Source organism: Athene noctua, chromosome 4 (genome assembly GCF_965140245.1).
Source record: "Athene noctua chromosome 4, bAthNoc1.hap1.1, whole genome shotgun sequence".
In the NCBI taxonomy this organism is placed as follows: Eukaryota; Metazoa; Chordata; class Aves; order Strigiformes; family Strigidae; genus Athene; species Athene noctua.
Window position 1 is genome coordinate 81,932,463 of NC_134040.1, and position 26,594 is coordinate 81,959,056.

Here is a 26,594-nt window from a genome sequence, read left to right on the forward strand (position 1 = left end):
AGTTGGTGCTACATAACTACTAAAGATAGCTGTCCCCTACCAGACTAGTTCCTATTATGGCTGTGTAGCTCATGCTCTTAAAGTGACAGTCTATCTAGATAATGAAAATTAGTTACTAATAGTATTATTCCACTGCCTTGCTAGTGACTTTTTCAGTTAAACCTAACATAAAACTGGATCCTGCAGAATACTAGAAAATGTCAGTGTCCTTAAATCCTACCCAAAAGAACAGTACTGGCAGAGAAAGGAAAGCACTCAGAACACGTATTTGTCATGCACAGATTAGCACACATAGAAGGAATTAGTGCTCTTGGCTGGTTTGTATAGGAGCTCCCAGCTATGAAGGAATTTTTTATATCCAGCTCTATGCTATCTGGACTAATGGAATACAGAAACACCCAGATAATATGAATACCAAGAGATGTGACACAAGTGAGACCACATGGAAGTAGCTCAGAACTAGTTTAAAGCCACTGGTCTTGTTCCAGCTCAGCACTTGTTATCCTGGATGCCAGTTGAAAAATGGCCTCTCTACATTATTTTGTAAGCAAAACTCTAGAAGAGATTTTCAGCTTGGATGAAAATCCACAGAGCTGGGTTCACTCTGGTACTACACCCAGGTCATAAGCTTTCCTGCATCTAATGTGTTGCAAAAGTCAGTAGGTTTATAACTAGTAAAAGAAGAGCTAACAAGTCTAGTTGGACATGAGCTTATTCTCTCCTCAGCACTCCCAGTTCTAGTTACACCATGCATGGATGATCACAGTGGATCTGTGAGGCATCGAGTTGGGGCCACAGATCTCCCTGACTCAGGCTTCCTGCCTCACCAGTCATCCTGGAGACAACATAGCTACATCCATCTGGGGCTGTACTGGAGTCAGTAAATCCAGGCAGAATTCAAACAGTTCTTCAGGGAACCAATTATATCTCTCTGCATCTGTCACACAGTTAATATATAATTCAGATAAAATGTCCACAGATAATTCAGAGCTGACTGTACTTTTGAAACTACTGCAGTGCAGTTTTTTACTTTAAAAATTAGCCTATCAGAAAGACAGCAGGAACGCAGGTTAACTTTAAGGTGCTTATTAACTTGTGAATAATGAATGTTGCTTCAGAATATCATATCGATAATCACACACCAGTTGTTTCTTTAGTATGTCCAGTTACTTCAGACAGCATCCAGTCAGTTAGAGTACTGTATATTTTTGTTATTAGTGCCTCAGGCTCCAGTTAAGAGTTGTTACTGGCTCATGTTGCTGTTGACAAAATCATGTTTTGCCTGCTTCCATCGAAGGAAGTAAAAGACAGGATTCAGTTGATCTAAATATCTCTTAGCAACTATGATTCTTCTAATGAAATCTGTGTTTTGATTCAAAGTGGACAGAGTGCCTGCTCAATGCAGAATTTGCATGACTAGAAAGATTATGTCAGCTCTGATACAAGTTTGTCATTCTCAACAACAGTCACTTTTGATATGTGCAATTAATAAGCTTTCAACCAACACATTATCAAAATTGAGCTTAAAAATCGTAAGCGATAAATAAGCATATATATATATATATATATATGAGAATTTTCCTATGTGGATTTTATCACAGATTTTCAGTTCTCAAAAACTGGTGTCAATGAAGTGTAAGCAAAGCCAAAGAGACTAAGTTTTGCCAGTATTAATATCCATAAGGTTCATTTGGACTATTTTCTATTTCTGGTCTGCTTTTGAAATCATCACTGTGTTTGACAGCTAGATCTTAACAGCACTTAAAACAAAGCACTGAATTGGCAGATAAAGTAAGCCAATTCATTACAATATGCTGCAGAAAAAACAACTGTTTTGCTCTCCGTATGGTAACATAAGGATCTAAAATCTTTACTGTAGAAACCAACTGATTATCAAGGTTGTGCTGGTACCTATTCAAGCCTTCTGGGTTTTGCTAGGGGTTAGTTTGTTTGTTTTAACCCCTGTATTTAATAAACTGTAATAGCATTTCTGCTTCACAACAAAAACATGTACTTCATATAGTCAAATAAAATGCCGGCTCTGATGATCCAGTGAATTGGTATACATATGTTTAACTAGCTGTCAGATTCATCTGTTTGTAAATAGAAGTCCACAGCTTGAATAGGCAAACTGATAGTGGTATTCAGGTTTTGTCATATGAAACACCATGTGGAGTAACTGCAAATCTTCAGAGGGGCTATTCTGGAACACCAAAAAGCAGAAGAGTGTTTCTTTCCCAGAGTTATGCTTGGTGTATGCCCTGCTGCCACACCTGACCTGGGCAACTCTGGAATAATTCTCCACTGAAACAGATTAGTAGGCAAAACTCAGAGAGCTAGTAACATCAGAAAGTATGTGGAAAGAACAAAAAGACCTTTTGTTTTGCAAGAAGCTAAGAACTTGCAGTTCTGCCCTAATTCATTTGTTAATGTTTAGGAACACTGAAGTCCACAAATGCAAATTTTTGGAGCTGTCAAACTGGGCTTTTATCAACATGGCGAAATTTTTGACTCACACAGAAACTACAGGTGCTTGCAACTTTTGGACAGGAGGTCTTATTTCTGTTTTCCTTTACTTTTCCACCAGGTGTCACTCTGCCAACTTGAACGGTTTGTACTACAAAGGCCCCTATACTGCCCAGACAGACAACGGGATTGTTTGGTACACTTGGCATGGGTGGTGGTATTCTCTGAAATCTGTTGTCATGAAGGTCAGACCAGCAGACTTTGAACCTAATATTGTTTAAATATTTTATTAAGACGATTTATCTAGTTAATCTTTTAGCAAATCAATCTAAGTTAAAACAGATGGGCAGATTGTTGCTTCTCATCTATGCATATATAAATCCAGAATAATTCCTCTGCAACCAGTAGTTTTATGAGATGTAAATGAGAAGACAATCTGGCTTGTGAATCTGTAGATACAATATATTGACATTTGGACTTTACGGAAAGGCTAAATAACAAAATCTGCAACTAATTTTAATGTCAGCTCCGCTTTGAACATAGGTTATCATGATGCATGTGTAGAGGGAAGTGTATTTCATGTGCAGCTAAAATCTGGCATTTTAGAGGTTCTTAGTGCTTGACTCCAAAGATATTTACTTTCTTTATATATTTGTAAGTCAAATGCCTTGTTCAGTCACTTCAAAGCGGTTCTTCTTCTAAGCCCATTATCTTTTCCTTTTCCTACATCCTTGTCTTGGCTCCCTGGGCTTTCTCCCTTCTCAAGCTGCAGATCCACGTTTTTCTTGTACAAGAAAAATTGTAAGAGAGACTCTGCCTACCCCTGGCTTTTGTGCCTAGCACCACAATAGACTCCAATTGCCAGTAATAACAAGAATCGTTGATTAGTGCTTGCTGCCATGGAGAAGTCAGGAGCACTTCTAGAAAGCTATCTGATGAAATGTAATCTATTTCTGCTGAGCAGATGCAAATAAAGATTTTAAAAAGCACGTGGATCTGAGCCAAACTTGGGCACTTTTATTTTCCTCCTTCTCTAAAATAATTTTGCTTTGTGGTTGGACTGTCAGTCTCTCTCCCTCTGTCCAAATACAGTTTTTGAACCTGGCAGACAGTTTCAGTCAAGCTTAACATAATGGAAACTAACTTTTGGCAATCCATCAGTCAATTCATAACTACATTGATATGAATAGAGGTCAGCTGAATGATAATTCCCTGCATGGCCATTTTCCCTTCCATTTCCATCCTCCAAAACCAGAAGTTTGGCAAGAATTCTTGAAAGAATTGCATGGAATAAGGGAGGGAGGATGTGTAAAACAACTGGGGGGAAGAAAAGAGAGGTTCACGTGAAACAGTTTCACTCAATTAGAGAAATCAGATTACACCTAAACAAAACAAAACAAAACAAAACAAAACAAAACAAAACAAAAAAAAGGGAAATAAGTAGAGAAAATATGGGTTCAGGCAGCTAAAAAGAACATTATAATGTAAAAATGCTGCTGATAAACATCTGCTCTATCTTGAGGTCTGTGTTTTTTTGGTAATAGCAGGTGTTTTAGATAATCCAATCTTTTTCTTGATGTATTGATGGATACTGTGCTAGAGATTTCTAGGCTTGAGCATATCCCTGTACCCCTGCATGAGAGGACCAGTGGATAGCTCTACAACTGCTTATTTGGAACCTAGTTGAATCAGTTAAACCAAATTAAATTCCGTGTCTGACAGGAAGGCATACCAGCCTATGTATGTGTGTATATGTATATATAGAGTTATATATGTATTCAGCATTCCACATTAAAACAGAACATCTGACATGTATTTTTATCCAATTTTATTACAGAATTTAAAATGGGTTCCTGTGTAATTCCATGAGCAGGTCTATAGGTATGGGTCATTAACAGTATGATGGAAGTTCTTGAGTAGTTTAAAAAGATGTTGGAAGTACAGTATTTCCCATCATGATTTTCAAAATCTTTTGCTACTCTAAGAGGAGAAGGATTTAATTCTTTGCAAAAACACGGATGACGTTATGTAGAAATTGTAAAAACACCCTTTAGTTTTTCACAGGAAAATTGAAAGATTGGGTTATGTATTTGGAGAGTATCATGACAAATCATATTTCACATAATTTAAGGAAAGAAACATGGAGGATTTAAGTACAGCAAAATGGGATCTCTAGCACACAAAAAAGACTCATAAGATGTACAGAATGTGCTCATAAAATCTGCAGTAAAAACAATTTTTTTTTTTTGCTGTAGCACAACTCCATGAGAACACTAATGAAATCTTTCAGCCGAATTAGGGTGCTTTTGTCATATTGTGATGTAAAATGTGACTCTCTCTACTGGAAATCATAAAATGAAGGAGGATCAAAACTTTCTTTGTACATCTTACAATATATTTATATGTTAATTTGGACTGAATGCTCTTCAGAACAAGGACTTTGATATCCTAGCTGTCTGAAAAGCATCTAGCATACTGCTAGCAATATGCAAATCCAGTATTTAATTCTGCCCATCTTTCTATGGCCTTTCTTTGTGTAATGAATCTTTTCGGCCAGATGAAAAACATGTGGAAGTGTTGTGATTCCAAATGATCATATAATTGTTCTGAAATAAACAAACCCTTTATTTTCCAATGACAAGTTTAAATAGCTACTAGAAAAGAGAGTACAGCTAGGAAGGGAATTCTTTTCTCTGCCTGGCCTGGCCTGTTCATATTAAATTATTTCCTCATCAGGTATGAACATGTTATAAGGTATTCTTTATTCTTACAAGACAGCAGAACAAAAGCCAGTTTATTTGTTTAGGCATTAGACAGAATAGCATAGTAACTCCCAAATAGATTAAAACGAATACACACCATTTGATACAAATCATATAACCAAATAGAAGAAGAATAAAAATCAAGGAAATAACAAGGGAAACGTTTTGTCAGTCATAATTTAATAAAGAACATAATGATAGCTACCAGCAACGTGTAATCAAAAATGTTTGTAATATTTGTTCAAGGGAAACACCACCTTTATATTTTGAGCTGTCTACTTCTGTTTTCTTCCATTTGCTAAACATTTTGGAGATTGAAAGAATGGAAACCACAAGTCCAGGTGAATTAAATAAGCAGTAAAAGAACCTTATATGCTACAACATTTGTTTTCCCTAAACCGTCTAGCGTGCACTGACAGAGCTGAGGTACTGCAGTTTGGCGTACTGCTTTCCAGTGGAGACTCTTCTCTTCAGTGCTACTGCCTAGCTAGAGCCTACCTCTCGCCACCATTCCCCAAACTGTTACTCCTGATACCAATTCTTGAACCTCTTTTTAAAGGACAACATTTTGTTCTGTCAAAGCTACTCCTCCTTGCTTTTAGCAAAATGGTATACCCAGAAAGGGGAACCAAACCACAGCTTACCAGGTCTGTGAACAGTTTTCTCCTCATTAGCTCAGAAAGAATGAAAATGCAGCTTTTTATACCCTCTTTTTTTCTTTTCTTCAGTAGTAGGTTCTCTTTGGCAGTTGTGAAGGAGGTAGAAAGAGCAGAAAAAGTATCCAGGGAAGTACTTCACATCTAAATTTTCAAAAATTTCCACTTATTTCTGTCTTGGTTTTTTTAGTTCTCTATTAAGAGGTCAACTTGGAAAGCAAAAAATTGAGCTTTTCAAAACCAGGAGTTACTTTGAAATTAGTATGAGCACATGCTTGCTGCTTTCTCAGAGCAGGTCTGAGAATTGGAAAGTTGGCAAGGTTTCAAGCATTCAGCCAAAATTCATATGCAATATATGCTCAGAGAGAGAAAAGTTATAATTTTCTGTTAAAGTGCTTGTTCAAAGAGAATGTAGAACTTTACAATGATAGTGTTTCTTTGATGCTTAATTATTTTTTTTGTTGACTACATAGTATTCATCCAAAAATGATCTTTTCCAAGTACCTGAGGGCCACCTTAACCTTTGCTTAGTGCAGGATGAAATCCAGCTTGTCATTGCTATGTCTTCAGTAAACTATGACAGTTCCTCTTAATCCTACCCTAATGCTAAAAAGATTGCATCATAACTGTAATGTTGATATCCAAACATTGTTTAAACAACCCAGGGCCAAATTCATCTGTTTATCTGCTTGCAGAAGAACCAAAATATAGCCTTTGCAAAACAACCACAACCCTGTAGCTCGCTTTTTCCACCCTTCCTCAGCAACTCGTAAATACCTGTTTCTTTTACCTGTCTCCTATAGAATCTAAGATTCCTTCCTTTCTTCTTTTCTTCCCTTCTTAATGACAGTTGGATCTTTAATCTTGTCCATGTTTTGCATACCTGTGAATGCCTGGTTTAAGGAACCTGGGTAGCTCTGAGGTTCTGCAGAAGCTGAGCAAAGGCTCGGAGGAGCTAAGCGGTGTACTTAAGGCACCTAAAATGGCAGTTGGATCTCTAAATCTCTTGTGAGAATCAGTGTGCAACCTAGTTTATAATCACATTGGATTGAATTATTATAATGAATATATCACCCAACACCGTGGGCAGGAAAATAAGCAGATTCCTCTTAAGAGTATATGGTTCTCACAAGTGATTACCTGAATTTCAGTGCATCCAATTTTGTTGTCCTTGCAAAAGGTCCCAAATAATTTTCAATCCATAATCTCTCATGTAATTGCAAAATTATATTGCCACAGGAGCCACTGGGCTGGCACTTTCTGCAACCCAACACTTCATATTACATTAGCTAAACACAGACAAGTGACAGATGAGCAGAAAGGCTTTTATGTTGGTGATACCCTGCACTAGATGGTGCTCTGTACGTGTATTTTCTTAGGCAATACCACATTTGTAAACTAGTACAAACGTTTCTCTAGATTAAGTTAATTATTAAGTGATAGAAAACAAGTAAAAAATGTTTACGTGAACTTAGTCCTTAACTCACTTCTGAAATCATACATAAGTTCCTAAGGTTACCTAAGCCTTACGGAAATTCACAGCATCTAATTAGGTTGAGATACGGCACATTTAGGCAGTTAAATTATGGGCTCTTTAATTTAAAAAGCCTTGCATTACAACAGCAGTTCATATCTTCTGCTGATCAGCAAGCAGCAACAAAACCGTGCAAGTTCCAAACACTACCTGAACTAACATACTGTATCCCTGCTACAGTTCTTCTACTGCTCTTCCCTGATGGGATCTCTTTCTACTTTTCACATCTCAACTACCCTGAAATTCAAGGGAACTTTACTGGAGTGAGGGAAGCTCATCTTTATATCGTAACACAAATAATAAAGCATTTTAATGTTACTCATGATCAGGAAACAGAGATTTTGTGAACGCTTGTGGTAGCAGCAGGATGAAGTGCTTGTGCCATAGTGAATTCACTGCAGGGAGAGCAGGAAATCCATCTCCTGCCAAGATGCCATACACCCATCTGGGAAAAGCACCCTCCCTGAAATCAGCGGGTTATTCATGCGGTACTTAGCAAATGTAAAATTCATGCTGCATGTAATTGTTAGAAAGTCACTCTGTAGGCTAGTATCTAAGTTTGAATTATTAACACTTGCAAGATGTGAAGGGGATTTTAATGATTGTAATGCATTTAATTTTTCTTATTTTCTAATAACTTTACATGACTTATTTTAAATATGCTATGGAAGTTTCTGAATTAATGCTACTTCAAATTGTTCCAGTACTCTGACACTGAATCCTCTCTACTTCTGTTATGCAGCATTCTTAATTAAAGATACCAGCACGGTTCTCAACTACTCCTCTTACTGACTTTTCCTAACAAGGGGTTTAACAGCTTCTGACTTGATTTTATTACACCTCTGACTCAGTACAGAAAAAACGAAAGAAAAATCACACCCATCTGGAAGAACACAAGTCACTCTTACCCTAAAATTTCTAAGGAAAAAGTTCTAGAGTATTGAAGGAAGGGAAGGGCTTCCTTTTTATGTTTACACAACTTGAAAAAAAAAGTCATTAATAGCACAACTCCAAAAAAAATGTCATTAAGATTTGTAATCCATGACAATAAATTCTACTTTAGATTTTTCTTTAAATCTCCAGCATTAAACTAAAGCACTTGAGCCTCTAAACCTGGCATAAAAGTTTAATATATAAGATATGAACTGGACACCTTCCTAGCTATGTAATTCTCAACTTCTTTTTTTTTTTTTTCTCTGTCCAAAAGAATGAGCAAAATAAATCTCATGCAAATCAACTCAGTCCAGAAAGGTTACACTGGGGATGAATTAGGCCTGTCATCTGCTGCTCAAGCAGATCATTTACACTGTATCCCAGAGAAAACACGGCTTTAACAACAAATCCTTTCCATTATTCTAATACTTTCTCATTAAAAAGTTTATCAGCCATATTCATTATATAGCATTTTATAGGTAGTGTAGACCTGTAAGTCTGTATGTGCTCTCTGCAATTCATGATCAACAACCTTCTCCTGTGTTACCAGAACAACAAAAATATCTGTGCTTACGTCCAGCTAGAGGTGGAAAGAGATAGAGCTAGAAAGTAAGGAAGAGATTGCCCATGACGTCCCAGACTTACTTGTTGATGCATGTGATAACAGGCTATACATTATCTATACAGATCTCACAATGGCTGTGTCATTTCTACACTAATTAACCCGCAAAACCAAAATTTGAGAGAAATTAAGACATCCTGCAGCTTTTCAAAGAACACCATCACTAAAGACGAGGAATGATCAGGCTGTCCAACACAGGAAGAGTTCCTGACGGAAGTAATAATGGTGTTATCACCATTGTTATCACTTAAAAGTGTTATCACTTTTGAAGTCTTTTGGTACATTGCAAAGTGTCTGCAGGGAAAATATGGACTTCCTTAGAGAACAGCAAATCCCTATCACAGTGATTTCAGCAGGTGAAATATAATTTATGTGTATATTCACCTTTGTTTCTTACCTGATAGGCAGCATCTTCATCTAAAACAGCTTTAAAAAAATACTGAACACTGTATCATAGACTTTGCTTATGAAAAGCTCTTACCAGAGAATACACAAGGAAACATGCCACATGATGTTTCTTTATAATATCAGTGAGAAGCTGGTGTCTAGCAGTTTCCTTGTCTCTGTTATTCACCTCTTTTTTCTTTTTTTTTTTTTTTAACCTACAGTATCTCCTTTCAGTTGAATAGTGCTGGAACCAAAAATGTAAAATGAGACTCGAGAGAAGTCAGCTGCTAATGAAAGGTTCCACTGTCCTGTCTTGCTTTCTTGCTGACCCACTAATTCAAATGCAAGCAACTCTGATGTGATACCAGAGAAAGCCTTCATTGGGGTGTATTTATGCTTACACATTAAAACCAAAGAAGTTCCATCAGACTGCTTCTTGGAAGTGTTATAACATAAATCTTCAGCTACAAATGCATTTCTTCAATTATATGATAAAAACAAATATTTTAAGGAAAGCCTCTATTAGTCTCAGAAAGAAAAAAGTACTGCACTACTGTTAAATATTTAACTGCCTGTTTACCATGAAGGAGTCCAGCCATAGTGGGAAGAGAACAAGTGACTAAAATGAAAATCCCTTTTGAAAGGCAGGGAAAATCTGGAACCCTTCTGACTCATGAATCTAATTTTCCTAATATGAAGAAGAATACAACCTAAATGTACGCATTTTCACTTTAAGAAGTGGAACCAGGACTTTATAGATGTAAGAGTGAGAATGAATGCTTGCCCTCATCACCTCTGATTTTCTCTGTATCATGGGGCAAGTCACTGAACTCTCTGATACTCTCCTTATGTATGAGAATTATGATTTAACCATTTTATAGAGCACTTTGGAAACTCCTCAGGAAGCATGTAATTCAAGGACTACATTTTATTCTATTACTAGCCTAGGCTACTAGTTCTGGCTGATCCCTGTCTATAATCAGGAATCTTCAGGTTTTTCACTTGGATAAAACCTCACGAGCTGCAGTTTCTAAACTATATACAACATAGGAAGAGAGGTTAAGGCTTTTGTGCCTGTCTGCATACTGTTTAAGCCTTCTGTTTCAGAAGCATTCTCCACAGTGATGAATTCAGTCTCTGGGAAAGGTGTACTGCACAAGTATTTCCCAGCATATTTAAAATTCCCAGAGTTGTCCCTGAAAGATTACATTTGCTTGCTTACATCCAAGCTGTGTATTTAAAGGAAAGAAGTGCTGACTATAGCAGAAGGCTCCGCTATACTTAGCCAATATGGTCTTCAGTTTCTAGACTGGCATGATTAATTAAGAAAGTCTGCAGCTTCAACTTCCATAGAGATAGCAGTGCTGAAGAGCAGGAAGTAATCAGCTCTAGTTGGCATCACCATCCATTATATCAATATTCACAGAGAGAGACAGAATCAGTAACTCTTAATAAGAGCACTGCCTGTTGTAGCCATTTTAAACACACCGCAAGCTGCTCATCGTAAATGGCAAATGAAATCCAGAAGGACAAATCAATGTGCGTGGTATGGCATTTCAGTCGGTGTTCTGTGATATGTACAAAGTAGGGAAAAAAAAAAATCAGGCACACAGGGATTCCTTGAAGAATTCTAGTAATACGTAGGAGCTTAGAAAATGCTATTTGTTACTGCAGTTTGCATTCAGATTTTAATTTTGCAAAATTATAAAAATGGACAAATGCCCACTAACAGGAGGCTGAGCAAGAGCTTGTGGTTAAGAGGGCGCCATGTGGGACAGCTGAGATGACTACTCTTCCGCTGCACATTCCAGCTCTGACTCAGAAGGTCATCACAATAGAAAACATACATGTTTTTAGAATCCTGTGTGCAAATAAACTGACTTCTGCCTTCAAAAGATTCTGACACTGCATCTTGGTGGCTTATCTACATGCTAGCCTTAAGTTCAGCTAAGAAAAAGCAAGTAGCTAGCATTGAAGAAACTAATACGTTCATTCCTACTTCAATTTACCTTTTCCTCCTATCCAGGACTACTGACCTATCAGAAAAAGGAACTGAAGTGAAAACAAAGAACAAAATAGATTACCCAGACAATGTTAGTGTTAAAGATTTTGTAACTTTGTGTGTTTGGCTTTGTCTTTTTTTGTTACAGTTCATTATACTTCCAATTAATCCTTAGGCTGCACGATAGCCAAAATAACACATCAAAAATTGTAATTCAAAATGTATTTGGTTTATTAATAACTCTTTTGTTTACAATGGCTTTACAGTATGGAATATCAGCAACACACAATTTCACAGATAAATCCTAGTGCATCCCAGGTGAAGAGTGCTGTAAACACACACTGTGTGACCTTTCTCATTCACCTGCAGTTTTCCAACAAAATAATGTTGTTCTTATTTCAGATGCACCTGATTTAACAGTAATCTTGTCCAATTTGTACAGTCACATGGCTTGAACCCTAGACAGGAATAAGTTTTCTTATGTAAGGCCTGTCCAGTCATTAAAACTATGCCAAGAACAACAGTCTTGCAGGATGTTGCATTTAAGTTGTGGGGTTTATTCCCTAGCAAAGTTTATTTGGTCAGTTAGAAAAAGTATCGTGGAAGCAGAAATAATACATCACACCTGTTCTAAGGAAAATAAGGATCGGTTTAGACATGAGTTCAGGTAAGACCTCTAAGTGATCTATGTTGCAGTGGAAAACATGGACTAAAACACATCAAGTACAAATAAGAATTTTTTTTTTTTCCCCCCTATTGGATTGTTTTCACTCTAAATTCCATATGCGTTTTCTCATCTTCTTCCCTTTGGCTTGTGTTACCACCCAGGCGGGAAAAAAATCCTAAATTTACATTCACTTTCTTGCTCCCATTGGATGCATACCATTTATTTAAAATGACATGCAGAAGAGGCTTGTTTTGTGTTTTCTCTAATTGTTTTCCCCCAGTCTCTCATTGTCCATTCAGTAACCTTTCACGCATACAGAACAGCATTCAGTTTCAATCACCAAATCAAAAGCACATGCTGTCCCTTCATTAATGTTAGAATTCATCTGTCCATATTGGAGAGGAGGAGGAAGAAGAAAAGGAAAGGTTTTCATTCTCCACTTACATGGCTTTTCACCTTTAGCAGTTCCCTTTTGAGCAGTCAGTGCTGAATTCTGCCATAGGCTGCTGCAACACATCTTCCTCGCAGCATTGTTTTGTTCTACCCTGTCTCAGCAACGCTCAGATGGGGACATCTTGTTGCCACACAGAACCAGTTTCGAGCTTTTCCTATTATGTTAGTACAAGTTTGTGTTTAGTACCCACTACCTTTATCACAATTACTCTCATTTCTCTGTTGTTTCTATCCACTTCCATATACCATGCCTCTTTCTAAACAGGACCGTTCCAGCTAGTATGAACGTTGGCATAACTTGCAATAGTAAGGTGCTGCGTGTCTGACGCAATACATATTTGCATACACAGAGATCTGAAACACATAGAAGCTTACTGAAAGACCAGAAAAAAACATTACTGATGGAACAGAGCCTAAGCAAAGAGCAGTGGGGTACACTACATTACACCGTCCTGTGAGCTCAGAAGCAGCATCAAGTTAGCACCTCTTAACAACTCACTATGCATCAGCTGGTCTGCAGAAATTGTCAGTGTGTATTTGCATTTGCTACAGGCAAAATCGGCAAACTGCATGGAAGTTAGCTTAGACTTTTCTCCTGTCACAACAAGTCACATCACCATGTATTCGCTGCTGGCTAAGAGCCTATTTATCCCCATGTCCACATTTACCACTGTGCAAATGATACTTATTAAACTCTGCTAACTTAATCTCACATCCAAGCCTCACATAGCTGACCTGCTACAGATAAGAATGGAATTGGTTTTACTTCAACAAAATTTTATTTCTTCAAAACATTAAGCCTGTAGTGAGTTAGTAACGAAACCACTGAAAAGTAGGAAAAGAAACTGGTTGTGTAACCTTTTCCTTCTATTAGTTTCCCTTAAATAAGTCTTAGTGCAAATAATTCTTCCTCTGTTAACCAGTGTTTACATAGCTGAAGGCAAGCATATTTTAGAGCTGTTGCAGAGGCATAGCCTGTAAAGGCTCAGAAGCACTTGTTTCCTGGCAATAAACACTTTCAAATAGGTCTGTGCAAGTGTCTTCCTTGAATTTTATCTTCACCTTCATTTCTTTCCCACAGATGGTTGCTTGAACAGAAAAGATCTTAAGGACGACTTTTAGAAGAAAGGGTATTTTCCTTTAAAGAAAACAAAGAAAGAAGCAAAGAAACAATCAGTAATAGAAAAAGTAAGACTATGTGATGCTGGCTGCTTTTCATCCTGCACTCAAGACTGAAAAATCTCCACTCCCTGTTCACTGTCTCTAATAGCTAGATTATCTCCCACTCCTCCAGCTTCTGACTCATCGGCCAGCATCTTGTTGGGAAAGCTCCTTCAGTTTCTCCTCTAATTTTCTACAGGGTGCCACAGAAATTTGTTGTCAGCCACTGTCTCTTGCACCAAGTAGTCCCACCTGCAAAGAGATCCAGCTAGCACAGCTAGGCACATTTTTCACAGGTCTCTTCCTCTCTCTCTTTCCTCTGACCAAGTCATTCACCAGGTTAGTGCTCTTGTGGTTATTTAAACATCAGCTCCAGTTCAACATGACTGAAAAACAGGATTTTCTTTCTGTTCAGCGATTTCTTAACATCTATCAAGAACACCACTATATTCTCTTAGGAAGTGGGCAGGTTTGGCTGGAAATCTTCACACTGTGGCAAGATATGAATCTCTCAAAGATCTTCACATGATCTATGATTTAACCTTTCCTAGCAGCCAGTCTCCCAACCAGTAACCTTGTTCAAGGTTTAGCCATCTTCTTTGCTGTAATATCCCTCCACTATTGCCTTGATAAAGGCAAGTAACTTCTCAATTGTGCTCACACAGATTGAAAATACCATTTTAAAGATAACTCTGCTAGGCTGTCATGTTCACTATATGGTCTTCTTTTTTTCCTCTCAGAATAGATAAATAGCCACGTTTGGTATTTTTGCATAAATCCACTTATGTGAAAGTATGTTTGCTTAGGAAACAGCATATGTGGAAAACACCAAGGGGTAACAATTGTAGGTACAAAACAGTAAAGCTGTCATTCTGCATATGGCTATGTAAGCTTATTGCAACGACACTAAAGAAGTAAGGGGGGAAAATTAGTCAATTCTTTTTCTAACTGGAAAAAATAGAAAAGTAACTAAAATAGTCTAGAAGAATAATATACAAATTTTCAATCACTAATATCAGGAAGGAAAAAAGCACTCCCATCTAGATTTCTCAAAATATTGATAGGAATATAACTGTTAAACTGGTATCTGAACTCCACAGAAGATGAAACTGTTTTCCTTATTTATTTGCCGTAAGAAAATGCTTCCAAAAATTATTGAACAGAGTTGTTCATATGAATTGTGCTAAAAACCATGAGCCAATTCTTTAATGTGCATTTAAGAATAATGGAAGGAATAAATAATTAATAACACATACAATGTAGGGGTTTATCTAACAGATAATGGCCCACAAAAGCAAGAGTTTTATTACATTAGGGAATCAAGTGAACTACAATTAGTCTAATGGTTAAAGCATTAGGAGTATTTTCTAGTTCTCCACCAGTGCTGCTTGTAAGTAGAGGAGTGAAACTTGTTTTTGTGAAAAGCATATGAAAAAAAAAACACTTAAGGGATTAATTTAGCCCAGAGATCTGTGATGTGTTCACCAATACTTTTTGTGGGGATACCCACAGTCTGTCTGATTCTTTTCTGAACTGTGGAGGAGAAATACCAAGGATTCTTAGAATGATATTACTTGTAGCCATTACAGGTACAATTACCAGTAAAATTACAAGATCCAGCCCAAATTACCATCCAAAGACATTTTCAACAGGACTACTCCTAATGATTTTCTCTAGCATACATCATCAGTATGTTGTCAAAGCAGGAAGTATACAATTTTATTCAAATAGGCCTTGGGCAGAAAAGAAGTCATATGAATGTGAAGTGTGTGGTAGCAAAAATTAAATAATATTCATTAGTAATTGAGCCTCAGAAGATAATGAAGACTTTCAACTGTAGTGCTATGCTTTTCTTCCACCAAAATTGGCACTGGCCTCCAGAAAGGTTTGCTTTATTTTATGCAGTACTTTAAATGTAGTCTGCATAAGCAAACAAAGGGGAACAGTACTTACCACTTGCCAAGGAAATTAAATGCAGTTATCGACATTCATTACATGTCTTCACTGGCCCTCTCCACACCTTAAAAAAAAAATAAAAAATCTCAACAGACAGAGTACATTAACCTCTGGACTGCTGGAATTATACCTGACAGAAGTCAGCCTCGTGATGCCAAGAATTACCTGTGAACACACTGCTGTGTAGCATGAACAAATCCGCAACATGGTGTTTTCCCAGACACAGCCAAGACAAGATGTACCACAAACTATAAATCTACCACAGACCAAGCTGTTGCAACGTTAAGAGCTGCAACCTCAAAGTTCTGGTGCCAGTTTCCTAGCCAGGAGCCCCCAGCTCTGGGCCAGGTACCCCCACTCCCCACCATGTCAGAAGCATCCACACCTTGGACCAGAATCTCTAATAGCCAGCGTGAGAAGCACCCGAGTTGCCAATTCCTGACACCATAACTCTAACCTTCTTGGCATCTAAAGCATTTAATTCTTGGGTTATGCTGGAGCAGGGTCTGCATTTAGACTTTGGCGTCTTTCAAAAGCATGGCTGGAGGACGGAGAGGTCCCCTCAGCAGCTAAACAGGTAGAGCTTAGACCTGGAGAGTCCTGAGGACAACACTGAATCCCTAGCCAGCACTTCCCAGGATGTCACCGGGCCAGAGGCCAGCTGGGAGGAATGCCTTTCATTGTGCCTGCTGAAAGGCTGTTATTCTAAACAAACTAATCCACATTCATTGGGCCAGGGAAGCAAGGCATCACTTTGCAGTGCAACAACTGAGGTATCTAGCTGGGAGAGGGAAATTTGAATTTCAATCCCTGTTACAAGACTGCTTTTCTAGCTGATTACCATATAATATTAAAGTACACAAGCTGAGTGAGTTCCCTAATAACCTATTCAAAGCCATCCATTACCTTGGATACCAACAGGACACAGACTTGGCGGTCCTGTGCTGCTGCATTTTTACTGCTATTGATACTCAAGTTACCTGGTACTGTTTCAAATTATTTACACCTGCTGCAATCATATCTATTATTAAAGACAGACATACACCCATCTCAGCATAGTTTTTTTTTCCAGCCCCTTCAGAGGTGTTTGTGGAACTTATTCCTGACTAACTCCTCTTGACAAGAAATAAGGAGAGAATATAAAATCTGTCTGTAACTCCAAATCTTCCGTTTCCTACCTGCTGTGATATTCACCCCTTGCTCTGATCTCTCCAATTCTTTCCCATGCTTTAGTCCTCTTGATTACCTTCCCCCTCGTCATCCTTTGTCTTCCATGTCTCTTCCTCATGTAAGTTTTTCTGCCTTTCTTCCCTCTTCTTTTTTCCTTCCCTCCTTTTTCAACATTAAGTGACATGATACTGTAGTCTTCTTCCTACATTTATGAAACTCAAAATGCATGGACCAGAAGAGCTGAGGAAGGAAAAATAAGGCAGAGAAGGAAAAGTCATTTCATGGCTACTTAGCAAGGAAGAAAGGGCTGCTACAAGATTTCGATCAGAGCAACTGATTCCAACAGCTTTTGATTAGAATCCCAGGAAAAGGACTTCCAAGAGCAAATGGTGCAAAAAATGTAAATTACACAGACCTCAGTGGCCTCTCTAGTTCCTCTTCCTTCTTTGCATTGAGAGTCCTTGGCCATTTTGAAATCCTCCTTGATGAGATTTGACAAAATTGTCAAATTTGTGCAGTGATTTCAACTATCATCATCAACATGAATACCATCTTCCCAGTTGGGAAGATATTAAAGGCATGCCAGTGCCACTATTCCTGAATTTCCTCATTATTATAGCATTTTAAAAGAATCCAAGTCTCTGTTTTTTAAATTGATTTTTTCTTCCCTTGATTACTGCTGTATGAAAGGCCTAGACAAACAACAAGACCAGGAAAAATGAAAGAGCCATCGGAGTGGAATGGTTGCAGCGAATGCTGAATGAACTGTGATCTTTGGATGGGATAAAGATCTTTGGTGGGATAAAGATCAACATGACAAGCTTTCAGCTGTAGCGATCAGTCGATACTTTCCAGACCATCCCCACAGTGACAAAGAGAGAGGCATTTTTAAGTTGTAATTGAGATTAGCCTTGATACATACAGTTGGAGCCATGCCTGTGAACTTTGCTAAAAGGCTGGCTATGTAAACCATCTATCACTCAGTTTCACATGAGCAGTGATCTAATGACACCACAAAAATCTCACAATGTCCCTCGCTCCACACGTCCAGCCACAGCAGCAGACTCATGCCAAGGGTGCTTCAGCTATGCTACTGAAGGGTTTGCCTCCCAAGGTCTGCAGCACCGTACAGACCCTCATTACAGGCTGGCATTATTCCCTCTCGGGATGTCCAAGTCTTGTACAGTGCTCAGCCTTGTAGCCCCAGAGCACTCTTGCTCTAATGTGGCTCACTAGATTTGCAGTCACGTGCTAACTGAAAGCCCATGCATAATACCACTGACTCCAGCACGCTTTGGACGAAGCCCATAAAGATGGGAAAGATTGCTTTTCATGGATGGGAATAAAATATTTTGTTTGTTGCTACTAAGCTAACCACAATAAAAATAAATAGTTCTCTTTCATGTGGTGGTTGAAACAAAGCAATCATGCTATATTCCTTTTTTAATTATTAGGTTGAAAGATTCAGTGTCTTCCTGGCATGCTTAATTCTGAATCATATTCATCACATATATAAATAGCCAGCAACTGTATATAGTAGTGGAGGGTGGAGGGGAAGGTCAGGGAATTAGCTTGATGTCAAGAAAGCATTTCCTATGGAGTCACCAAATCTGTCCTGGATACAGATTCCTAGGTTGGGACACAGGGAACCCAGAGGCTGCTGTGCCCTCGTGCACCAGACACACCGGGTAAGTGTGTCCAACCTTACCGGCATTTGAAAGGTTCTCCTCCTTGGACATTGCGTAGGCAAAACTTACTTTTGGGTGTTTTGTAAAGGTGAGTAAAAGATCTTCCTTCTCTACCTCCTGTTACGGGTAGCACCACCAGCTGAAGACACTGCTTTAGTGCTGAATTCCCAGCAGCTGCTCCATGGGGTCTGGGACACTGCCACGGGACGTACTTCCCCCGGCAAAACCCCCCAAGAGGACAGATCCTGGAGGGAAGCGGCGACTCTACTGCCACTCAAATCCAGGACACTGAGCACAAAGAGGTGGCAGCAAGCAATACTGCGGACAGGGCGCTAAAAGCCAGAGTTAAAGTTGTGGCCAGTCCCTACTAAACTCAAACACTTTGCCCGTGGTTTGCATTTGTAAACCATTTTGCGTAAATGCAAAGGTTTAGCGCCAAGTCCCGCACTGCGCAGCTCAGGCCATCGGGAAAATTAAGGCAGACCCCCCTGGGGCGTTCTCTTGGGGTAACCTGGCCACTGCCTCCGCGTTGCTCCGCGCCACCACGCGAGCCCCCGGCCCATGGCCGCTCTCAGCGGACGCCCGAGGCACTGCCACGCTCCCGGGTGCGGGAGGGCAGCAGTGGGCACGGCGGGGCAGCCACCGCCTCGGGCGGCGGCCCGGGGCCCGAGGGAGCCCGGCCCGGCCCTGCCGGGGGAATGCGGCCCGTCCTGACCGGCCGCTCCCCGGGGCCGATGATTCACCCCGGGCCCGGCCGCCGGGCGCGAAGGCGGCGGCCCGGCCCTCCGGCAACGGGCGATCTCGACACTTCTCACCCCGCGCGCCGGCTGCGAAGCCACACGCGGTTTAAAAATCAAAGCAAGGAAAAGGTTCTGTCGTCGCGGTTAGTGCTCGTGACCAGCGCACCGCGCCCGCCTGGGGCGAGGTCACCGCCCGCCCCGGCTCGGCTGCGGGGAGGGATCCCCCCTCCGCCCGGAAAGGCGCCGCCGACGCCCCCCCGGAGGGGCGACAACCTCCCCGGGCGCCGCGGCGGGATCCTTCTCGCTCCCCAGCGGTATTTTTAGTCGCTGACCCAGTTCTCCCGCTCGGCTACCTGCGCCTCCCTCACCGCCCGCCGCAGCGTGGCCGGGCCGCCCCGGGGCGGGCGGCAGCCCCCGCGCCCCCGCCGACAAAAGCGCCGCCCAGGGGCGGCCCGGCCCCGCGGCCCGGCGCCAGGTGAGGAGAGAGGAGCGCGGGGCCCGCGGTGGGGCAGGTGCGGCCGCAGCGCCTGGCTCGGGACGGGACGGGCCGGAGCCGCCGGGGCGGGGGGGACGGGGCGGCCGCGCACGCCGGCGCGGGTGCTGTGGCTGCCCGGTGCTGGCGGGGAGCGGGCGGGCGCACGGAGGCGGCGCTGCCGGGGCCTCCGCGGGGGCGGAGGGGGCCGCGGGGCAGGCGCGGCGCGGAACGGCCGTTCGGGGCAGTTTCCTCCTGCATAACCCAGCCGCAAGTGAGGGGCGGCGGGTCAGCGCCGGCGTAAGTACTGATTTGTTTCAAAAAAAAGCCTCGGTCGTTGTCCTCCCCCGTCCCGTCCCCCCTCCTCGTACCCCAGCGCGGGCTTCCCGGGGCGGTGCGCGGGGGCGGCCGGATAACGGGGCCGGGGAAGTGGGTCACGGCCGCGGCCCGGGGCTGCTCCGGCTGTCTCGTCTCGTCTCTCCTCTCCTCGGCGCCCGCCCGCCCGCCGCGCTCCCGTGTGACCGGCAGGCAGGGACGGCGGCAACGGCCTCGGTGAGGGCACAGGTGCAGCCGCAGCGAGGGCTGCGCCGCGGGGCCCTTCCCCGGGGCTGAGGGGTCGAAACTTCAGCGGGCGTTGGGGGTGTGTTTGCGTTGCGTTTTTTTTTTTATTTTTTTTTTTTGTTGTTTGTTTTAATTTAAATAGGGAAATTGTCCGCTGCTGGCGTAGCTTTTTAGTTAGTTGAATGCTGACACTGTCTTTGAAACGTTTAAAATCTGATGGAGTTTCCTCTTGTGCACCCCGACTGCTCCGGCCCTGCGGTAGGAGCATGAACACTCCTGAGATTCTACACGAGTATCTTCGATGTTCGCTCCTCCGCATGCTGCTATTTATACCACCCAAGGTTGGCACGGGGAGGAGAGCCAGCGTTTGAAAAGGACATTGAGTTTAAACTTGATACCATTGTTCCAAGGCCAAGGCAAGAGTGCAGATGTTTAAAATAAAGCAAAACAAAAAAAAAGCCCCAGCAAACAGCCCCCTCAAAACAACCTAAGCTGCCCCTAACACTTGTTTTAATACTTTATGATGGAAGCAGAGAACAGAGCATCCCCTTTCTCTTCGGGGAGATGCAGGGTCTGGCCTCAGACACAGCTCTGACAATCTGCCACCAGGACTAAGGCTGTGCTTTGGTGGGTTTTTTTGTTTTATGCTGGTGATATCATGGACAGTGCAGCTGGTTAAACACACCAGGGGGTTATCTAGAAGCTGGAGTCGCATGCTGTGGCAGATAGAAGACTTGTATTTAAGCAGATAAAATAAATCCTTATTGGTCATTGTCTATACATTGTAAGGTTGGTAACAGTCTGAAAGTAGCTATAAATGTAAAATACTGCTAATACTAAGTCTGACAAACCAGATGATACCTACACTATTGAATAGATATATTAATGGTTAGTAGTTTTCTTCCTTCCCCTTTTTCTAAATGAACTCAATACACAGCAATAGTTCTCTCTCTGAAGTGAGAAGAGGTAAGCTTTACATATAATGAAATTTACTTTCTTGGGAGCAGAAAAGCTTTAACCTGCTTGATACGTATTGCCGAGATTTTCAGAGTGAATGGTGGTGACCAACATGATGGAGTTCACTGTCTGGATTACTAAACAGGACAGGTATTAAAATGTTTATTCTTTGTGTCTTGCACCATGCTCCTGTGGAACTACAGCGATGCACTGTAGCGGCTGGCTCGCGTGACTCCATACCAGGCATTGGGGCTAATTTAGTTCTCCTAATGCTAATTATCAAGGGTGAGCAATAGGTTGCTTTTTGAGATCTGTTTTTATGAGGCATAATTGTACGTGTGGTAACAAGGCTGTATTTAAAATTTATATAGTCACTTTTAAACTATTGCAGAGTTCTGATTTCTGGCTGAGATCAAGCTGCTTAAGAATGGTGGCTGAAATAGTGATAATAATCTGGTAATTCTCATGCTAAAACTTGACCTGGCATAATTTTCCATCCGGAGTAAGCATGATTCTGTGTGTAAAGAATCACCTTACAACAGGTTTCATGGTATCTTTTTGAGCAATTTAGATTGAATAAACAGCAAGCTTTACTGTTGGATGCATAACTGTTGCCAGTTCTCATGTGTTTTACTTCTCAGGTATTGATTTCAGCTGTAAGACTAAGTCTGCAAAAATGCAATGTAAAGGCCTTGACACAGTCAAGATTTGACAGAGTAATGACACTCTAAATGCATTTGAGACTCCTGTTTCTAACTCCTGCATTTTGTGGTTTCAGACTTTTGTCTGCAGTCACGTATGAAGAAGTGGGTTTCTGTTTTAGGAAAAGCCAAGATTCTTGCACAGAGGTGGATTGTTATGATGTCAACTATAAGGAGGCTTTTGCTTGCCTTTTCCTTTTTTTTAACTTGTAGGACTTAGAATTTAGTTGAGATCTAACATGTCAGGTAGCTAATGATCTCAACAATCTAGCAAAATAATTACTTAGGCTTGTAATAGCAACTGTGGAATGCAGATTAGCCAGCTGGTAGTGTGGGATTGATTTTATATATATAAAAATAAAAGCATAAATATGGTTTTATACATATATATGCATTTCATACATGTATAAGTATTTCATCCTGTTTTGGATTTTTTAGCAAATAACTATTTTTCAAAGGAATAAGTTCAACTGGGGTGACTGATGAGCCATTTATGGGGGTTATAGGCAAGGGATGCTATGGAATTCAGTTGGCAGTTGTACCCAGTTTTGGGTTTTGGTACTGGACTCTTTTAGATGGAATGCAGAGAGACCTTCAAGGAAGGAAGGAAGGAAGGAAGGAAACTCTGGTGTTTCTTTTTTTCTTCTCCTCATTTTATTAGTTTCAGTGTCTTGACTTCTGTGTTACTTAGGGTCACTTGTCTGTAGCTGCAGTATTCCGTACTGGTAGTTTCCTTGTGTCTGTCTTGGCCCTTAAGTTGCTTGGTTAAAAATACAGCTTGTGGCAAACTCCTTCACCATGAACATTTGGCAGTAATGGGAGTAGGTGTTCCTTTTGGGAGATGTTCATCCATAAACAAACACGATATGCAGTATGCTTCCCAATGTTAGGATTATTTATATCAACATTAAAACACTAATTCACCATTACAATTCTTAATCAATATAAAACTTTCTTTGACAGTACCAGGATGCTGTCCTGTTCTTGAATTTCTGTAATGTTCTTTCAAGAAAAATTGAAGAATAACTTGAAATTTAGTTTGAAAGACTTTGAATAATCCTCTCTGTCACAGACAGTGCTGTTTGGAGTATCATATCATTTGCAATGATGTCACTTGGAGGTTACACTCTTCTTTTGATGGAGTTGTACCTGTCACAGAGCATGAACTTTCCTGACAGCTTTATTTAAACAGTTGATAAACCTTTTGCTGACTTGCACTGGTTCTGTTCATACTTGAACAGTGCTTTTTGGGATTAGCAAAAATCAGTTTCTTCAGAAAACACAGCTTCTACTGAGTCCTATTCTGTCAGTTAAATCAGTTTACTCCAGTTTTTTGGAAGATTATAATTAAATATGATCAAAAATGCACTGTTCCATCTTGGTTTGTTGGCCCAGATCTGTCTGAAAGGTGATGTATTGGTGGAGGAGCTGATAATTAAACACATTAAAACTCAAAACCCACTAGGGTGAAAGTATGGGTTGTTTGAACAACTAATTCTTGGAGCAAGATGTATGCAGTACTAGGGTTTCCACTTTGTGGAATGCAAAAACAAACTGTTATTAACAATCTTCTATCTCATCCTGGGAGTACACATCACACACAACATTGGACCAAAATGGTGATCTTGGTCAGCTGGTCTAAGAAATTAGCACTGAAATTATGCTCTTATACTGTTATTCAGCACAAAGATCTAATCTGGCTCGTTAGAAAACCTTTAGCAGAGATTGGACAGCTGAGTTTGGCATTCTTGAGAAAGCCTCCCCTTGTTACCTTTAATGCCACGGTGCAGCTCTTGGTGTAAGGCTCATTGCAATTTGCTACAGGTGTTCCTGTCTTTTTATTTTGTAGATATGTTGGTTGAAATTGGCTGGTGATTTGTCCATCTCTGAACGTGGACTTCATGATTCCCTCTGAGAGGCTTGGCAGCTTTTGATTTTGCAAATGTGCTGGCGTTCAAGCCATTTCTGCCTAACTGTATGGCTCTTCTTGCACACACTCCCCCCCTGTCATTGCTTTGAGGAGAAGAAAAAGAAGAACGGGAGTGCTTGTATTCAACTGCTCCTTTCTACCTTTTGGACATCAGTCATTCAGTCCTGTGTGTACATGGTTAATTCTGACTCATAGTTGAAGCTTTTGATGGTCCTGCAGATTCTTTGAGGTTGTCAGAGCATGTGAAGTGTTTCCCACTGATGCTGTCTCCACTGTCTCAACAGTGTGGCATGACAGCATAAATCTCACCTTTGATACTGTTTGTTTATGGCTGTTTGATGCAGGCCACTTCTGGATGTACTGGCCTAGTGGTTCTTGGCACTGTATGCAGGCCTTGTCTGTTGCAGCACTCTCATCTGATTTTTGCACTGGTTATTGCTTTCCACCCATCAGTAGTCAAGGATCTTAAAAAACCATAACTCCGTGCTTGACTACTATCTAATCTTGGGAAGCCTATTGACTGCAATATTCCACGGTTGCAGTACTGCCTAATTGAATGGCTTGCCTGCCAGTTTCGCCTCTGCAAGGCACCTTCAATGCTGACTCTATAGTTTTATTGTATTGTAGGTATCTAGGAGATGTCTGTAGAAATTTGGTGTTTCTTGGTGCTAGTGCTATCTGGACAACTCCCTATTTCAGGTATGTTCTCTACCAGATATCTGTAACTGGAAAGCCTATATGGTGTCCATATCAACTCAGTTGTACTTGAGGTGTAGTTTGCAGGAGCGAAACTATACTGCTGAATAGAATGCTAATTTGTGTATTTGACTTACTGCTCGTTTAGTGATACAAGCCAGACTTAATGGCACTTTTTAATTTTTTAAGCATTGTGAAGCATGGACTGTTTTTATTGCCTGTAAAATCTCATCCTTTTCAGGTCTCTATTATGAGCAGCTGCCATCAACAGCGTGAAAGTACTGGAAGAGAAGCTCCTGATATGATTCAGAGTTCATAGAACAGCATGTGTTTATCACATAGCATGCAGCTCAACTTAATGAATTTGTTGCCAGCTCTGTCCTGGGAAGTACTCTTCCCTCACATAATAGAATACTTACCATGCACTCTTTTGGATGCAGTGAGGATCATGTTATTTGATGCTTAGTTGCAGGTAATCAGATTTTTTTCAAGTTTGTATCTACAGGAGTTCTTCATTTGGAAGCTTTCCTTAAACAAAGGGAAATCCTCACAGATATTTTGGTCTGGCTGTGTCCTTACTTGTGTCTCGGTGTAAAAGTGTCTCAAAGCTATAGATGTCCCCTGTAGTGTGTCTGTGTTTCCTCTGCTTTGTTTCGTGCTCCTCAACAGTTCACAGGACCCGTTCAGGAATTGTTACAGCTGAGTATTATGAAACTGAACTGTCTGGGTGTTGTCTCCTGCTGTAGTTATATAATCAGCCAGAGCCTTTATGCCAGGAGATAATAATGGCTGGTTCTGCAGTCAGCATGGGTTGGTGGCCTTGGGCAGCTGGATGGCTTTAGGCGTTTGCACTCGCAGTATCTGCCTAGAAGGATGGCAGAGGCTTGCCAAGCAATTAGAAGCTCACTTATTTTAGTATGCTTCAATCTGTAGTTGCAGAATAAATGTTCCTGCTCTGCACCAACTCATCTAATGAATAGCCTCTTCTGATACTCATTTGGAGTTGTGTGGAGCACTGCTTCACCTAAGGTTTCTTCATCCTTTGTAGCTCCTTAATGTTCTTATAACAAGTAGTACAAATCTCATGAGCTTGACAGTTTTCTCAAGAGATTATAAAGGCTCTCGGTCATCCACTTCATTATGTACACTGCTCACAGTGAAAGACTGCTTCTGCCTTATTACACAAACATCAAGATACCTGAGCAGTTTCTGTATGTGGTTAGGACTCATGGTTACCTTTCTTTCCTTGCCCAAACTTATTTGGTTTTGTGTGCTGTAGATTGCCTGTAATAAACTATCTTGCTGCTCAGCAAATGGGCTCCAACGTCAAATACCATAAAGCAAGTCATTTGTGTCACAGATTTCACATAGGTTTCATAATGGTTGCATTGGGCATAACTAGTATTTATTTGTGCTTCTCTGCTCTAATAGTGCTGCATCTCAACAAGATGTTGGTAGATCTGGTTCCAGATTTCAGCCAGCTTGAGCTTGTGGTTCAATTTAATAGCTTAATTGCAAGGTGATAATTGAATAGCAGCTGTCTTCAGTTTCCTAGTTGAGGAGACTGTCATTAGACCTTCTGAAGTCTTTCTAGAAGCTGCCTCTACTGAAGGAGGTATTGTGACTTTAGCCATTACTTTAGCAAGAGAAATATTGAGTGTGCTCTTTTTGTTGTTGTTGTATTGGACTGGTAGCTTCCCTGTTTGCCCTGTAGCCTCTTGGCTGGGTGCTTCAAGCACTAAGTAGTGATGGCTGCCATTGGGGTCTCTGTATTATTTTTTTTTCAGTGTACGGCTTTTTCCACCTGTTCAAGCCTAGTGGTGATCAGTATTTTTTTCTCTCTGTGCCCAGCTATCTTTATAGCAGTGTCTCCTGTAAGATGAACTGTTGATGTCCCACAGGTCGCTGCACTGCTGTGATGGTGTGTAAGCCTTACTCTACAATGACGTGTAGTCACAAACACACGTTTCTAAAATAGACAAATGAGCACTGTGGAGCCTTGAGAGGAGTGACCCAAACATACCCCAAACTGTTTGAAGAGTAAAAGTAATGAACTGTAGTGATTAGAGCAGCCCTTCTA

The 26,594-nt window shown here is 40.9% G+C and overlaps 2 protein-coding genes and 1 long non-coding RNA gene across 8 annotated transcripts in view; 2 read left to right on the forward strand and 1 right to left on the reverse strand.

The window, feature by feature from the left end:
- The window catches only part of FGL1 (fibrinogen like 1), a 36,068-nt gene extending 26,283 nt beyond the window's left edge, over window positions 1–9,785 (forward strand). For 3 of the 4 annotated variants that reach the window (XM_074905882.1, XM_074905881.1, XM_074905883.1), the window contains exon 9: window positions 2,588–8,362. In XM_074905882.1, coding sequence (XP_074761983.1) covers window positions 2,588–2,747 — 160 coding nt within the window. In that variant the 3' untranslated portion in view covers window positions 2,748–8,362. Of the gene's footprint in view, window positions 1–2,587; window positions 8,363–9,581 lie in introns of those variants that run through there. The other variant, XM_074905884.1, reaches the window with a different exon arrangement.
- A 763-nt stretch (window positions 9,786–10,548) lies between these two features.
- LOC141959815 (uncharacterized) lies at window positions 10,549–18,673 on the reverse strand. Of its 2 annotated transcripts, XR_012633505.1 has the most exons (4): window positions 18,527–18,673; window positions 16,846–17,009; window positions 15,597–15,663; window positions 10,549–13,620 (listed from the first exon to the last, which is right to left on the reverse strand). It is a non-coding gene; the product is annotated as an uncharacterized LOC141959815 (long non-coding RNA). The 2 variants fall into 2 exon arrangements; XR_012633504.1 differs by lacking the exon at window positions 18,527–18,673 and having other exon boundaries at window positions 16,846–17,304.
- A 1,210-nt stretch (window positions 18,674–19,883) lies between these two features.
- MTUS1 (microtubule associated scaffold protein 1) overlaps window positions 19,884–26,594 on the forward strand; it is a 115,247-nt gene continuing 108,536 nt past the window's right edge. For both annotated transcript variants that reach the window (XM_074905888.1, XM_074905885.1), the window contains exon 1: window positions 19,884–19,969. The gene's annotated coding sequence lies outside the window, so the exon portion shown is untranslated. The remainder of the gene's footprint in view (window positions 19,970–26,594) is intronic.